The sequence below is a fragment of the Equus przewalskii genome, chromosome 17 (assembly GCF_037783145.1).
Source record: "Equus przewalskii isolate Varuska chromosome 17, EquPr2, whole genome shotgun sequence".
Lineage (NCBI taxonomy): Eukaryota > Metazoa > Chordata > Mammalia > Perissodactyla > Equidae > Equus > Equus przewalskii.
Genome location: NC_091847.1, coordinates 11,385,741 through 11,403,007, shown reverse-complemented (window position 1 = coordinate 11,403,007; position 17,267 = coordinate 11,385,741). Strand labels below are relative to the sequence as shown.

At 50.9% G+C, this 17,267-nt stretch overlaps 1 protein-coding gene across 19 annotated transcripts in view; it reads left to right on the top strand.

Annotated features, from left to right (window-relative positions):
• STEAP3 (STEAP3 metalloreductase) overlaps window positions 1-17,267 on the top strand; it is a 49,419-nt gene that overhangs the window by 18,976 nt on the left and 13,176 nt on the right. For all 19 annotated transcript variants that reach the window (XM_070581158.1, XM_070581164.1, XM_070581160.1 and 16 more), the window contains 2 exons: window positions 11,050-11,549; window positions 13,279-13,806. In XM_070581158.1, the coding sequence (XP_070437259.1) occupies window positions 11,050-11,549; window positions 13,279-13,806 (1,028 nt within the window). The remainder of the gene's footprint in view (window positions 1-11,049; window positions 11,550-13,278; window positions 13,807-17,267) is intronic.

Genomic DNA, 17,267 nt, shown 5'->3' with positions numbered 1-17,267 from the left:
GTGTGGACATACGTTGTCATTTCTCTTGAGTGTCTACCTAGGAGTGGAATTGCTGGGTCATATGGAGAGTCTCTGTTAAACCTTTTGAGGACCTGCCATCCTCTTTTCCACAGTGGCTGCCCCATTTTACTTTCCCACCACCAGGCGATGAGGGTTGTGATTTCTCTACATCCTCACCAACACTTGCGATCTCTGTCCGTTTTGATTCAGCCATCCTAGTGGGTATGAAGCTGTATCTCATGGTTTTAATTTGCATTTCCCTGCGGGCTGATGATGTTGAGCATCTTTTTGTGTGCTGTCAATAATTTGTATGTCTTTGTAGAAATGACTACTCAAATCCTTTGCCCATTTGTATGTAGGTTGTCTTCTTAATATTGAGTTGTAAGAGCTCTTTATATATTTAGAAACAAGTCCCTTATCAGAAATGTGATTTGCAATATTTTTCTCCCATTCTCTGGGTTGTCTTTTTCCTTTCTCAGTGGTGTATTGTCTGTATTTCTTGTGCACAGCAAATTAGCCGGACCTGGGGTGGCTTTAAGAGGCAAGCAGGCAGACAGACAGCTGTGACAAATGTCCCGACAATGAGGGAGGATGTAAGTCTGTAAAACAATTCTATCAAAATGGAGGACAAGACCCAAGCTTATCCCCTCTTGCAGCACAGGGTGATCCCTGGGTTCTGGGTGGGGATCTGGCTGTCTTCTCGTGGAATATGTAGTGCGTGTAGGAAGGATTTCTGCCCCTAAAGCAGACGTGGAGTAGGTTTTGAAGCTGTGAGCTCCCGGAATGTGTGCCTTCAGTCAGAAAGACACATGGAACCTCTCCAATGTGCCGGGCATGGTGCACAGTGCTAGTTACAGCCATGGAACAAAACACAGCGATCTCTACCCACCCCCAAAGCTGATAGGACAGGACGGCGGGGAAGAACAATGAGCAGAGGATCCACCAGGCAAGGACTCCCAGGGAAGTCGTCAACCACAGAGCAATGCCCTCAACATCCCCTACCCAGTGAGGGAAGCTGGGCAGCTGGTGTATTTTCATTTCACATTGAGGAAATTGAGGCCAGAGAGGACATGACTCATCCAGTGCCTCCCAGGGGGGAAATCATCAGGACAGAACCCAGAGTTTCAGTCTCTCAGATCGTACTCTTTCCGTCTCTAGCCTTCACAAGACTTTGTGTTGTCATTTATGGCTGGTAAGTCCCTGGTGCTGCTGTAGACACACACCAGTTTGCCCTAGGGACGCAGTCTATTGGTGGGTCCCTGCACACTGCCATTTCTGGCCCCCGGGCCTTTGCTCACACAGGCCCCTCGTTCTGGAATGCTTTTCCTGGGCTCTTTCTCACATCCTTCAAGGCTCAGCTCAGGCCACCTCCTCCAGGAAGCCACCAAGCTTGCCCTCTGAAGTCAGTGTCCTCATCTCAGGAGACCTTGTTCAGTTCGGTCTTGTGCCTGTCACTCCCTTGGGGCACTGGGCTCCAGGATGGCTGTGGACCCCCCCAGGGATTATAAAGGGTCAGTCCCATGGGGCAGGAAGAAAACTTAGAACTTCTATTTGTATTTATTTATTTATTGCTGGGCGAGAGTCATCCTGAGGTAACATCTGTTGCCAATCTTCCTCTTTTTTTCCTCCCCAAAGCCCCAGTGCATGGCTGTATATTCTAGTAAGTCCTTCTGGTTCTATGTGAGCCGCCACCACAGCATGGCTACTGACAGACGAGTGGTGTGGTTTCACGCCTGGGAACTGAACCCTGGCCGCCAAAGTGGAGTGCCCCGAACTTTAACCACTAGGCCATCAGGGCCGGCCCCTATTTGTATTTAAATTTTAGCCTCATCCCTTTACATTTATGTTTGCCTATATATGACATATTCTGTATATAACATTATGGTCCACAAATTACAACATTTTAAATTTCTTTATCCTATAAATAATGTAGCAGCAATAGGAATGTGTCCCCCCAAATTCAATTTTACTGCCCAGATAAAATGTAAGAATAGTTTGAAGATAACTGTGGGCCCTCGAGGACGACAACTGGAGCAGATTCCTCTCTCAGTCCCCAAGGCGAGCAGGGGCTGGAAATGTCAGCTCGGGCAGTCTCTGCAGGGAGAGGTGGAGGGCACCCCAGCCAGCCTGCAGGCCACCCCTCCTCCCTCCAGCTGCTGGGTGCCACGGCCAGCCCCCCGCCCCCATCTACATCTGACCCCGTGGTGACCCCTTTGTGGTGGCACCTGCCCCTGCCACTTGAGTCTGAAGAGTTGTCTGCTGTCCATGCAGGAGAGGCTGCAGGGCTGTCCATGTCATGACTGCCCACCATTAGTGACGTGCCTGAGAGCTGGCAGGAGCTGGCAGGAGCTGGCAGGAGCTGGCAGGCAGGCCTGTGGGCCAGCCATGGCTCCAAGCCACAAACACAGCCCATGTCATGGTCCTGCTGGGAAGTGGGAGGGGCCCGATGAGCTGGGCAGAAGCCCAGAGGGGCCTGGGACCCGTGGTTTGTGCCAGTTCCTGCACACCCGAGCCTCAATGCCGTTTTGTCTGCAGCTTGGCTGGGGGGGAGGCTGGGCAGGTCTGTGTGCAGGCCGCAGGCCCCAGCCCCCACCTAGCTGCAATTTGATCCCCCCAAACCCCCTCCCCCAGGTCTGTAAATAGAACACCCAGGGAGGCGGGTCCCAGCCAGGATTGGTCACTCTCTCAACTTCAGGCCACGTGGTCATGCGACAGGGCCTCCACAGGACCTCCGGGGCCTCAGGACACTACCACCCAGCCTATACTTGCCGCCTTGACTCCAGCAGCAGGGCTGTGCTGGGCACTGGGAGGCAAAAGAATTGTGGGAGGTGACCACGGCCTGTGAAGCACCTCAGAGAATAGCGCACATGCACACACCCCCCACAGCCCATGAAGCATTTCAGAGAATACTATACACACACACACACATACCACAGCCCATGACGTATTTCAGAGAATACTACACACACACACACAAATATATACACACACACACACACACACCCCCCAGCCCATGAAGCATTTCAGAGAATACCATACACACACACACACATACCACAGCCCATGACGTATTTCAGAGAATACTACACACACACACACACACACACACCCCAGCCCATGAAGCATTTCAGAGAATACTACACACACACACACACACACACACACCCCAGCCCATGAAGCATTTCAGAGAATACCATACACACACACACACATACCACAGCCCATGACGTATTTCAGAGAATACTACACACACACACACACACACACCCCCCAGCCCATGAAGCATTTCAGAGAATACCATACACACACACACACATACCACAGCCCATGACGTATTTCAGAGAATACTACACACACACACACACACACCCCAGCCCTTGAAGCATTTCAGAGAATACACACACACACATACCACGGCCCATGACGTATTTCAGAGAATACTACACACACACACACACACACACACACACACCCCAGCCCATGAAGCATTTCAGAGAATACTATACACATACACACACACACACATACCACGGCCCATGACGTATTTCAGAGAATACTACACACACACACACACACAAATACATACACACACACACACACACCCCAGCCCATGAAGCACTTCGGAGAATACTATACGCACATGTACGCACATACACTGGTCAGAAAAGATGGCTCTGAGCTCTTGCATGTGTTAACTCATTTCATCCTCACAACCACCCTTGGAGAAAGGTCCTACAGCGTCCCCATTTTAAAGGTGAGGGGACTGAGACACAAAGGCCCCCAGCTGGTAAGTTATGGGCGTGGCTGTGACTTGACCCCCAGCACCCGGCCCAGATGGCTCTGTCCCTGTGTCAGAACGGCAGAGGAAGGAGCTGTCCCAGGGGTGGGAGGCCCCACAAGGAGGCACTAAACCTGGCCTTTTTTCTGTCCCGGGGATGGAATTTTGGTGGCAAGAAGCACTGTAGAGCCGCTCTATGTTTAGTTTCCGTTCACCCCGCGGCTGGAAGCAGGCCCCTTAGGACCCGAAGTCCGGGGCTTTTAATAGCTCCCTAGACTGCCGGGGCTGGGAGGGGTCGGACGTGATCTGGCGCAGTGGCGTGTTGGAGAAGCCACCCAGGGAGGCTCATGACGCTCGATGTCCCAGGGCCAGTTCAGGGCAAAGCTGGGACCAGCCCCAGGGCCCCAGCGCCTGCTTGTGGCCTCCTTCCATCTCGGCTCCCCGAAAGGAAGCGAATACTGAGTCAGGTTCTGAGGAGTGAGCCTCGAGCCAGCCCCAGATAATTCCTTTCCGCTTCGTGATGCTAAATCTGGGGCTAAACACAGACAGGATGCGAAGTCTAGGTCTCCCTGACGTTTTCCCTTTGGGTCGGCTCAGTTTTGCTGTGAGGCTGTGAACCATTTGGGGTTCTTTGAGGACCAGCAGATGCCGTGCGCGCCCTAAGGCCCTCCCTGGCCTGCCCTTTGCAAGCGTCTGCCTCCTGTGCAGGAACCCCGGCATGCCGGACCTCTCCTGGGTGCCATCCCTCACTGTGCCATGTCCCGTCACAGGCAGACACGTCTTATCTAACACACTACCCACATACACAAACACATGCACCAGATTGTAAACCATCCAAGAGTGGGGACACGTCGTCCTCATCTTGATGCTCGTAAGAGTGTTCAGCACATGGTAGTTACTCCGGAGATGGGAGGAGAGAGCAAAGACGGAGGAGAGGCTTCTGTCCAGGGCAGGTCCTCCAGATTGCTAGCCAATGTGGAGAAGATGGTCTGGGGGCGTCAGTGTGGTCGCTTGCCCTCCCCATAAGGCAAACCCACCCCAGGACTGGCGTCTCCAGGTGGCTGAGGCAGCGCCTGGGAAAGGCCCCGTGTATCTGCCCCAGCCTTGATGGACCGCAGGGAATCAGGGTCCCCGGGGAGGGGTTTACATTCACCTTGGCCCAAGTCCCAGATGCTGGCCTGGGAGCCTGAGGCCACCTGCAGAGCCCATCGTGACCTGCCCCTCCTCCCCAGGGCTGACGAGGTGCTGGCAGGGTCCTCTGCCTCCTTCCTTTGCCTCGTCCCTACTGCTGGTACCGTGCTGGCAACAGCATCTGCTGAATAATCCCTGACCAGCATCTACTGAGTGCTTATGATGTGCTGAGTGAGCACTGTTCTAAGTGCTTAACACACATGGACATTTATTCTGACAGCCTCCCATGAGGAAGGCACTATGACTGTCACCTGGGGAAGCGGAGGCACTGACGGGCCCAAGGTCACAGCTAACAAGTGGCAGAGTCAGAATTAGAACCCAGGCATTCTGGCTCTGGAGCCTGGCTCTTGGCCCAGGAAGCTATAAGTTGGGTCCCAGGGAGGGGGCCCCTGCCCGCTATGGGCACAGGATTCCCAGCCCAGCTCTGGGGACCACCAGAGGCCCATTTGCATCTACAAAGCATGGCTCATCACCCCTTGGAAGGACATCCCTGCCACCAGCACCAGGCAGAAAGCACCCTCTCCCATTCTGCAGGACGGGCCGTCCCCTTCAGAGCCCACAGTTGGGTGTGGCGTGAGCAGGGTGGGGTTCCGGCTGGTATGTGTCTGTGCGGGCAGCTCTTCCATTTGTGTGGCCCCACAAAAATGACCCAAAGGGGCTTAGCTCAGCCAGTTGCTGGTGTCCTGAGAGAGACAGGATGATGCTTCAAATGGCTTCAAAGGAGCGAGAAGCTGCGGGAGTCGCCTTCACTCGGCAGAGGACAGCAGCGCGTGTCCCTGACTCTCAGAATAGACAGTCAGTGCACACCTTTCTGCGCTGACCCCCTCTTCTCAGCCAGTGTGGTCCCAGCTCTATCTCCACTCCCTGGAGTGTGTCTGGACAGGTCACTGTCCTCTGTCTGGGCAGTATGACTCATAGTGAAGCTCAGACTGCAGAGGGTGAGAAACTGGCCTCCCATTCTTCCCTCTCACGCCTACCCTCTGTGCCACGTGGAGCAAGTTCCTCAACCTCTCTGAGCCTCAGTTTCCTCCTCTGTAAGCTGGAGATAATAATGGCACCTACTTTGTGGGCTTCTGTGAGGACTAAATGACCATCACTCATGGAAAGGGCTCAGAGCAGTATGCAGCACATAGTAGGCATCTCATAAATAGGAGCTGTGGCTGCCACCATATAAAGTGTCCAGGTCACAGTTTTCAAAGCTCTCAAAGATTGAAAGGTGGAAGCTGGGGCCCAGAGAGGCACAGGGGCTTGTCCAAAGACACACAGCTGGTCCATGGCAGAGCCAGGCCACAGGCTCCTGATCCCCTTGCTCCCCCTTGCCTTACACCCTGTACCCTCCCCCACCTCACCTGGCGTTCAGTGGGTCCCAGGAGACTGCTGTGGAAAGTGGGAAGAGGGTATTGAAAGCCATCCCTGCTGCTCCTCTGGCTCTGGGCAGGGCTTCTTAACCCTTCTATGCCCAGGCCCCCTGTGGATCCACTGGCTGCTGAAGCCCCTGGACTTCCGCTCAGAATAATGCTCTTACGTGCATGAAATGAGATAACACAGGGTTATGTAGGCAACCAATTGTACTGAAACACAGTTCTAAAATATTTTTTAAAAATAAGATGTGCTGTAGTAATATGCATGCTTCTTTATTAGTCCATTAAGTAACAAGATCAAGTGGCAGGCCTAATATCGACTACAATTTTATCTTTTAATTTTCCCCCACCTTTATTGAAATATGATTGACAAATAAAATCGTATATATTTAAGGTAATCTTTTCATACACATCTACATTGTGAAATGATTCCACAGTCAAGCTAATTAACTCATCCATCTCCTCACATAGTTACCATGTTTGTGTGTTTAGTAAGAACACTCGAGATCTACTCTCTTAGCAAATTTCAGGTACATAATACAGTATTAACTATGGTCACCACGCTTACATTAGATCTCCCAAAATTACTCATCTTAGAACTGAAAGCTGATGCCCTTTGACTAGCATCTCCCCGTTTCCCCACCTCCCAGCCTTGGCAACCATTCTTCTCTCTGCTTCGAAGGCTGACATTTTCGATTCCACATATAAGTGAGGTCATGCAGTATTTGTCTTTCTGTGTTTGGCTTATTTCACTTAGCATAGTGTCCTCCAGGTTCATCCATGTTGATGCGAATGTCAGGATTTCTTTCTTTTTTAAGGTTGAATAATATTCCATCATATGTATGTATATACACACACACACACCACATCTTTATCCATTCTTCCATCAATGGACACTGAGGTTGTTTCCATGTCTTGTCTACTGTGAATAATGCTGCAATGAACATGGGGTTCTGTTGTCTCTTGAAGTTAGTGATTTTATTTCCTTTGAATAAATACCCAGAAGAGGGCTTACTGGATCATATGATAGTTCTATTTTTAATATTTTGAGAAGGCTCCATACTGTTTTCCATAATGGCTGTACCAATTTACATTCCCACCAACAGTGTATAAGGGTTCCTTTTTTTCTGCATCTTCGCCAACACTGATTATCTTCTGACTTGTTGATAATAGTCATCCTAATGGATGTGAGGTGATATCTCATGGTGGTTTTGATTTGTGTTTCCCTAATGATTAATGATGTTAAGCATCTTTTCATGTACCTGTTGGCCGTTTGTATGTCCTATTTGAAAAAAATGTCTATTCAGGTCCTTTGCCCATCTTTTAATTGGGTTATTTGGCTTTTTTACTATTGAGTTGCATAAGTTCCCTATATATTTTGGATATTAATTCCCTTATCAGATATATGGTTTACAAACATTTTCTCCCATTCCATAGGTTGCCTTTTCATTTTGCTGATTATTTCCTTTGCTGTGCAAAAACTTTTTAGTTAAATATATTTATTTATTTTTGCTTTTGTTACCTGTGCTTTTGGTATCAAGTCCAAAAAATCATTGCCAAGACTAATGTCAGGGAGCTTACCACCTATGTTTTCTTCAAGGAGTTATACAGTTTCAGGTTTTACTTTTAAGTCTTTAATCCATTTTTAGTGATTTTTGTATATGGTGTATGAGAATATCCAGTTTTCCCAAAACCATTTATTGAAGAAACTGTCCTTTCCCCATTGTGTATGCTTGACACCTTTGTTGAAGATGGGTTGACCTTATATGCATGGGTTTATTTCTGGGCTCTCTATTCTGTTCCATTAGTCTATGTGTCTGTTTTTATGCCAATACCATACTGTTTTGATTACTATAGCTTTGTAATACACTTTGAAATCAGAAAGTGTGATGCCTCCAGCTTTGTTCTTCTTGCTCAAGATTGCTTTAGCTATTCCAGGTCTTTTGTGGTTTCATAGGAATCTTAGGATTATTTTTTCTGTATCTTTGAAAAATGCCATTGGAATTTTGATAGAGATTGCTTTGAATCTGTAGATTGCTTTGGGTAGTATGGACATTTTAACAATATTAATTCTTCCCATCCATGAACATGGATGTCTTTTCATTTGTGTGTATTTTCTTCAATTTCTTTCATCAATGTTTCATAGTTTTCAGTGTATAGATCTTTCACCTCCTTCATTAAATTCATTCCTAAATATTTTATTCTTTTTGGTCATAGTATAAATGGGATTGTTTTCTTAATTTTTTTCGGATAGGTTCATTGTTAGTGTATAGAAACAAACTGATTTTTGTATGTTGACTTTGTATTCTGCAACTCTACTGAATTAGTTTCTTAGTTTTTACAGTTTGTGGTGGAGTCTTTAGGATTTTCATATATAAGATCATGTCATCTGCAAACAGAGACAATTTTACTTCTTCCTTTCCAATTTGGATGCCTTTTATTTCTTTTTCTTGTCTGATTGCTCTGGCTAGGACTTCTAGTATTGTGTTGAATAGAGAGTGTTGTGAGAGTGGGCATCCTTGTCTTATTCCTGATTTTAGAGGAAAAGCTTAGATGAAAGCTTTTTTCATCACCATTGAGTATGATATTAGCTGTGGGCTTGTCATACGTGGTCTTTATTATGTTGAGGTATATTCCTTCTATGCCTAGTTTATATGAAAGGATGTTCAATTTTGTCAAATGCTTTTTCTGCATCTATTGAGATGGTCATAGGATTTTTATCCCTCATTCTGTTAATGTGGTATATCACATTTATTGGTTTGCATATATTCAACCATCTTTGTATCCCTGGAATAAATCCCACTTTATTATAGTGAATGATCTTTTGTTTTTTTTTTTAAAGATTTTATTTTTTCCTTTTTCTCCCCAAAGCCCCCCGGTACATAGTTGTGTATTCTTCATTGTGGGTTCTTCTAGTTGTGGCATGTGGGACGCTGCCTCAGCGTGGTCCGATGAGCAGTGCCATGTCTGCGCCCAGGATTCGAACCAACGAAACACTGGGCCACCTGCAGCAGAGCATGCGAACTTAACCACTCGGCCATGGGGCCAGCCCCTAGTGAATGATCTTTGTAATGTGCTGTTGAATTCAGTTGCTAGTATTTTGTTGTGAATTTTTGCATCTATGTTCATCAGGGGTATTGGCCTGTAATGTTCTATCTTTGTGTCCTTATCTGGCTTTGGTATCAAGGTAATGCTCACCTCATAAAATGAGCTTGGAGTGCTCCCTCTGCTTCAGTTTTTTGGAAGACTTGGAGAAGGATTGGTATTAATTCTTCTTTAAATATTTGGTAGAATTCACCAGTGAAGCCAGTTGGTCCTAAGCTTTTTCTTTTGGGGAGATTTTTAAATACTGATTCAGTTTCCTTACTCATTATTGGCCTGTTCAGATTTTCTATTTCTTCATGATCCAGTCTTAGTAGGCTACATGTTTTTAGGAACTTATCCATTTCTTCTGCGTTATCTAATTTGTTGACATATAATTATTCATAATAGTCTCATGATTTTTTGTATTTCTGTGATATCAGCTGTAATTTCTCTTTAATTTTTGATTTGAGTCTTTTCTCTTCTTTTCTTAGTCTAGCTACGAGTTTGTCAATTTTGTTTATCTTTTCAAAAACCAAGTCTTAGTTTTGTTGATTTTTTTCTATTGTTTTTCTAGCCTCTACTTCATTTATTTCCATTCTGAACTTTGTTATTTCCTTTCTTCCGTTAACTGTATACTTAGTTTGTTGTTCCCTTCCTAGTTCCTTGAGTTGTCGAGTTAAGTTGTTTGAGATCTTCTTTCTTCATGTAAACTTGCGATGTGACATTGGTCAGTATTTGTGACAAACTCACAGGTACTGCTAATACTACTGTGGTCCTTTGCTCACATTCATACATGAAGGGAACAGCACATTTCTGTTGGAATTTGGTAACAATTAAAAACATAAGTTCTACCATCCAGGTTTACTGTAAACTCCTGGCCCTAGTCCAGAGTTCCCTCAAGGTCCACTCCTACCTCAGGCTCAGTGAAGGAGATCCCAGGGCACCCACCCAATCTCAGGGGCCCATTCATTGTCATGTCCTACCCCAGACCTACCCTCAGACTAGGGTCTCAGTGTTCATTTATTCATTCAGCAAACACTGAGCACCAGCTCTTTGCCAGGCCATGAGGCAAATGGCGAGATCCAAAGTCAAGTAAGATGAGGTCCCTGCCTTCAAGCTGCTCCACATCTATGTAAGGAAGTGCATCAGACGTACCGTTTCAGAATGCAGAATGTAGACAAGCAGAGGAACGTGTCCACCCTTCCCAGTAATCAAAGACAACACCCAGCGATGGTGAGCTTGGGGTTAAACCATCACTACTGGATAGTAACACTGCCTACTGCATAATCCTTTTGAAAATAAGTATGGCATCACGTAGCATTGGTCATGAAAGTTCCCTACTCCTCTTTCTCAGCACTCTCACTCTTGCAGATTTGTCCCAAGGGAGTAATTCAGCAGGAAGGACAAAGGGTGGAGGGCAGAGGTCCTTCCCCCTCCTCCTCCTGCATCTGTGCCCTCCTTGGGGAAGGGCTGGGTCCTGCTCAGCTTGTCCCCCCGTGCTGGCACGTCAGCAGTCATGAAGGCCTGTTGAGTGAATGTTTGACCACGATACAGTTACACTGGACAAGAGACGGAGATGGTAGGAGGGGCAGTCCAGGAGCCCTCCATTGACCAGGTTCCTGCTTTCTCTTCCAGCCACCAAAACATCAGGAGAAATGGACAAGCCGCTGATCAGCCGCCGCCTGGTGGACAGTGATGGCAGCCTTGCTGAAGCCCCCAGTGAGGCCCCTAAAGTGGGCATCCTGGGCAGCGGGGACTTTGCCCGCTCCCTGGCCACGCGCCTGGTGGGCTCTGGCTTCGGTGTGGTGGTGGGGAGCCGCAACCCCAAACGCATGGCCGGGCTGTTCCCCTCAGCAGCACAAGTGACTTTCCAGGAGGAGGCAGTGGGCTCCCCTGAGGTCATCTTTGTGGCCATGTTCCGGGAGCACTACTCCTCGCTGTGTAGTCTCAGCAGCCAGCTAGCCGGCAAGATCCTGGTAGATGTGAGCAATCCCACAGAGCAGGAACACCTTCAGCACCGCGAGTCCAACGCCGAGTACCTGGCCTCCCTCTTCCCCACCTGCTCGGTGGTCAAGGCCTTCAATGTCATCTCTGCCTGGACCCTGCAGTCTGGCCCGAGGGATGGGAACAGGCAGGTAGGTGCTGGGGGAATAACAACCGTGATAACAATAAATATAAATGGCTAACTTTCATGACAGGCTTTGGCATGCTAGGCTCTTTCTGTTCATTGTCTCAGCTCATCTCACATCATTGCAAAGTTCCATTTTACGGAGGAGGAGACTGAGGCTCAGAGATGTTAATGAACTTACTTATGCCAGATCCCACAGCTGGCGGGCAAGCTGGGATTTGAAGTCCCTTCGTATGAATCTGAATCCATATTCTTTCTTCTGTGATAACTTGATTACCTTGGGGGCAAGGAGGAAAAGGATAATGGCTTTCTTTCTCTATTTGGAGTCAAGAAGGGGAGAGACTTTGCTTTTAGAACTGAACTCAGAAAGAGGAAAGTGACACACTTAGGTGCCAGGCCCTGAGGAAGCATGTATGTCCCAAACTTTATCTTATTTATTCCAAGGGCTTCTAAGAACTGAGTGGATTTCTCAGAAAGGTCAATGGCGGGGGTTTTCTGGGGGTGGAAAATGACTCTGGAGAAGAGCCAGAGCTGCACCCAGCTCTTGGCAGGAGGAGGTCTTACCAAGGTGATTTTTTAAAAATTATTTTATGGAAGTCATATTGGCTTATAACATTGTATAAATTTCAGCTGTACATTATGGCCAAGGTGATTTTTAATGCATTTTCCTGAAGGAAGGAGCCAGGTTCCCCGTGTGGGAGAACTTCCACCACTGAGTCCAGCCCAGCTGCCTCTGCACAGCTCCATGCCAGGCTGCGGGAAAACCCACAGGTGCCTGGCCAGCCGTGTCTGCAGGGCCTTACATTCAGCCCGCTTCCTGAGACTCCTGTGTGTGGACAGGCCAGGAACAATGGATGAGTGTTGAATGGCAGGACCTGGAGGGAACAGCTATTGGCTGGCTGGGGAAGACTTGGAGGTGGCCTTGGCCTGACCCACCTCTTGTTGTCAGGCACAAAGAGCAGCAGGGCATTCCAGGCTGAGGGGACAACCTACAAAGGCACAGAGGTGAGGAGTGCTGCTCCCAGATGTGTTTCCTCACCTGAGAAAGCCTACCCGTAGGCTGTGGCAAGGCTGAAGGATCGCAGCTGTAAAGCCTAGCACATAGTAGGCACTGAGTCAGTGTCAGTAGATGGTAGAGTCAGCAAGGCCACAGAGTGTTTGGGGATCTGCGGACACCAGTGTGCCTGCCTGGGAACTCATGTGGGAAGGAGTGGGCTCCGAGGCTGGGGCTGGCTTACAGAAGGCCTTGTGTGTTGGCTGAGGGCCACAGAGGGCCAAAGGACATAGTCCAAGGGGACTCTTATGGACTGAGGGATGGAGCTGTAGACACAGCTGCAAATTTTGGGCCATATGCAAAACCCAATTGCTGAGTGACCCCCAGGGCAGGCCACAGTCCTCAAAGCAGCTATTCCAAGGGCCCATGGGGGCTGCCTAGATGGGCGTTTTGCTTGTGGAGGCCGACGGCAGTGAACTGGGTGAAACACTCACTGGTAGGTGAGGCCTGGGGGCGCGTCTTGAGTAGTGGGCATTGCTGACAGGGCCAAGGGAAGACCCCTGGCCTGGGAGTCAGAGCATCCTTCTGCTCCCAGCTATACCATTAACTGGCAGCTCACTGGGCCTCAGTTTCCTCAGCTGCTCAGTGAGGATTTTGGCCCGGATGCTCTCTGAGGTCCTGCCCACGCCTGTGGCCTGTAGCCTGTGGCCTGTGACCCCATCTGACCCCCTGCCCCCCACAGGTGCCCATCTGCAGTGACCAGCCGGAAGCCAAGCGCACTGTCTCAGAGATGGTACACGCCATGGGCTTCACACCCGTGGACATGGGGTCACTGGTCTCAGCCCGGGAGGTGGAGGCCATGCCCCTGCGCCTCCTCCCGGGCTGGAAGGTGCCGGCCCTCCTGACCCTGGGGCTGTTGGTCTTCTTCTACGCCTACAACTTCGTCCGGGACGTGCTGCACCCCTACCTGCAGGAGGGCAAGAACAAGTTCTACAAGCTCCCGGTGTCCGTGGTCAACACGACGCTGCCGTGCGTGGCCTACGTGCTGCTGTCGCTGGTCTACCTGCCCGGCGTGCTGGCGGCCGCCCTGCAGCTGCGGCGCGGCACCAAGTACCGCCGCTTCCCGGACTGGCTGGACCACTGGCTGCAGCACCGCAAGCAGATCGGCCTGCTCAGCTTCTTCTGCGCCGCGCTGCACGCGCTCTACAGCTTCTGCCTGCCGCTGCGCCGCTCGCACCGCTACGACCTGGTCAACCTCGCCGTGAAGCAGGTACGCCGCCCGCCCCCGCCCACCTGCCTGTCGCTCCCCTGCCGCTCGCCCGGCCCCGCGTGCTCCCGCCGCATGTCGTCGGCGGACTCTGCTCCGACTGACCGGGGCCCAGGATCTACTGTCCAAGATTTTGAGTATCCGTGAACATAGCACGGAAATCCCTATGCCCATGGGCACAGGCCGGTTGGGAAGGACTTAAAAGAAAGCAGTAAGTTCTAGAGGGCCTTTAGAAGGTCGTGCGTGCTAAGGAGAAGAATCAAGCTGGGAGGGCTGTGGGGTGCAGCTGTAAGGGGCGGTCAGGGAGGCCTTGCTGAGGCTCAAGTGCCAGCCCAGGCGGGGGGTGGGGGGGGCGGAGTGGGGGCGGGGGGGGGGGAGGGGAGAGTGAGCCAGCGGCAGCCGCAGAGGGAGCTCAGGAGCAGAGGCGCCTGTGGGAGTACCGCGCGTCTGAGGAGCAGCGCGAGGCCCTTGTGGCTGGAGCCGCGCCGGGGGGTAGTGGCGAGGCCTGAGAGGTTGCAGCCAGACCAGGGAGGCCTTGAAGGCCGAGGAAGGGCTTTGGCCCTAGACTGAGTGAAACAGGGAGCCAGTGAAGGATTTTGAGTGGAGGAGTGATGACCTGCCTGACGTTTTAACTGGCTCACTCTGGCTGCCTGGTGGAGAACAGGCAATAGGGTGTCAAGGGCAAGCTGGAGACCAGGTAGGCTGCGCAGGAACCAGGAGAGGTGGTGGAGGCTTGGAGTGGGGAGGGGGAGGTCGAGGGGTTGGGGCAGTGGAGGGGGTGGAAGGTATGGAAGGCACAGTTTGAAGCTGAAGGACACAGAATTGCTGACGGCAGTGGGGTATGCGGGTGGTCAAGGATGACTCTGGGTTTTTAGCCTGAGCACCTGGAGGGATGGGCTCACCATCAGATGAGATGGGGAAGGTTACAGGAGAATATTTTTTTTGAGAGGTGGGTAGTTATTTATTCGTTTAGGAAACCCATGTCATCCTCTTTTGCCAGCAGGATTTCTGGGAAATGGAGGGAATTCAGCTGAGCCAGGTAGCAACACAGGCAGCATCAGCTGGCACCTGTACCCTCAGAAAGGGGCCCCCTGATGCTCCCGCCTGGTTTACAAGATCAGAGGGCCTGATTCTGAATCCCAAGCTCAGGTCTGCAGGCAGCACTGCCTTTCCTTATGTTCCCAACCTACTTCACTCCGCCTCCAGTCCCCGTCTGGGCTGATGTGTGGACCCTGCCCTCTCTGGGACACCAGTTACCCAACAGAGTTTGGCCCAGGCACCAATGAGACACAGCTCATCCACCCCGCTTTCCAGCCCCGGTGGCCCCTGCAGCTTCCGTTCCTGCTTGGGATGCAGGGATCCTGGTGAGGACAGGCCCTCCCCAGTACACCCACCAGACAGCTCTCCCCTCGAAGGCCAGGCCACCTCCCAGGGCAGAACCAGGAGGTGAGGCTGGGCTGCTTCCTGGGAACCACAGACCTCAGCCCGGACTCACTCGGGGCCCCTGCTTCCCTGCTGGCAGCTTGTCAAATGCCCTCGTCCTGCCCCCCCCCCCCCCACACACACAGACACCTGGCATCACTGCGTCTCTGAGCTTGGGCTTTCATAAGAGGAGGGAAGAACCCCAGACGTCAGGCAAAGAAGCAGGATAGCTGCTGGAAATGAGAGGAAGGGAACAGATAATAGTCACAAACCCTTAAAAAGAGCTTGCTGTGTTCTAAGGACCATCTAAGGGCTTTACTTACTCAGTGTGAATTCATTTAACCCTTATCTCATCCCATAAGGCAGGTGCTATACTATCCTTGTTCTAACTGAGGCAAAACTGAGGCACAGAGAGGTTAAGTAACTTGCCCAAAGTCACACAGCCAGCAAGTGGCAGAGCTGGGATTCAGAACCAGCCATTCTACTCCATGTAAATGCTCATATCTTTACTGCTTTCTACAGGGAAAACAACTACAAATGATTAGTTGAGTTAATGGTCCCAGAACTCAGCTCATTCATTCATTCATTCGCTGAGTACCTTCTCTGCCAGTGCCTGGGGCTGCAGAATGGAAGAAGATGCAGACAGTCTTGTCCCTTGCCTTAGCTGGCGGAGTGGCTTGGAGGCCTGAAGCCCTCGCCAAAGCCCTAGACTCTTATCCTCCAGCGTCACTGAACGGAGCAAAGCCCTTGACCTTGAGCAAATCACAGGCCCTCTTTTGTCCTCAGGGCCCTGATGTGTAGATCAAGGTCTCTCCTGGTGCTAATGTTTTTGATGCTCTTCGATGATATTTTCTTACTTCTAAAAAGAGCCAGCCCACTCAACAGAATGCTCCGCATGGCTCCTGGGGGCTGGCACAATGTCTGCTGCCCAGGGAGTGGCAGATCTGAGTGGCAGGTGTTTCACTGGGGAAGAAGGTAGCAGCCCTTCCCCCTCTGGAGACCAAGGCAACCCCTGCTACCCCCTCCCCCCAACCCCTCTGGCTGCCATTCTGTAAATCCTCCCCCTGCCCGGCTCTCCTTAATATCATGTTAACCCAGTTTTGCCATGATGCAAATACCAGGGCACAGAGACGTAATTTTCCCCGAGTTCCAAAGCCCTTCAGGGCTGCAGGCCCCGTGGAGGTTGCCAGGCAACCATCCCTCCCACAGGACGGGATCACTCTCCGAGATAGCGAGGGCCTCACGCAAAGGGGTTAGCTTATTCTGCAGAGGCCTGGAGGGCAGAGCCAGGGCTGACGTCGGGGACAGGGGACTGGGGTTAACCCAGAGCAGAGCAGCCAACAAGTGGTGAGTCGCCAGCACCTGGAGGTGTCGGAGCAAATGCGGGCAGCCTGGGGCTCAGCCACGCCCTCGGGTTCTGGACCGGCCCCGAGGCTGTTCTGCATTCGGCCCTAACAGCAGGGCCTCCGGGGCACTTGGTGCCTGATCTGCGCCCTTCCCAGCCCGCCCTTGGGCCGCCTCACCTCAGGGCTGTAGGAGGCAGGTTCACCACCCTGGCTGCCCCCCAGGCCTTTGGGGAAAGGACCGTGTCAGTCTGGGCACAGGAACTCTGCAGTTCCCTCCAGCCCCTGAGTCCGCAGGCTGGGAGGCGGAGCTGTATCCCAAGTGCAGACAAGACCTCTGAGACCATGGTTATTGACGGTATTATTATCCACAACAACTAATATTTGTGGAGCACTGTGTGATTTGCTTGTGTCGTTCCCTAGAAATGCATTTCAAGACCAAGATAAAGACAATGTTTAACCCACACAGTTTTCTTCTGCCTCTCACCCCAAATGTGGTCCAGGCTGTCAGAACTGTCTAAAACTCGCGTCTGACGGTGTCACTGCTGAAAAGCACTCAGGGACGCCCCACGGTCCTCGGGCTGATACACCCTGCTGCTCTCTCTCCCCCGCCTCCTCTCCCTGCTGCTCCTGTCACCTGTCACACTCAGGTCCCATATTGTCCTCTGAATGGGCAGAGCTCTTTCCTCTCAGCCCAGA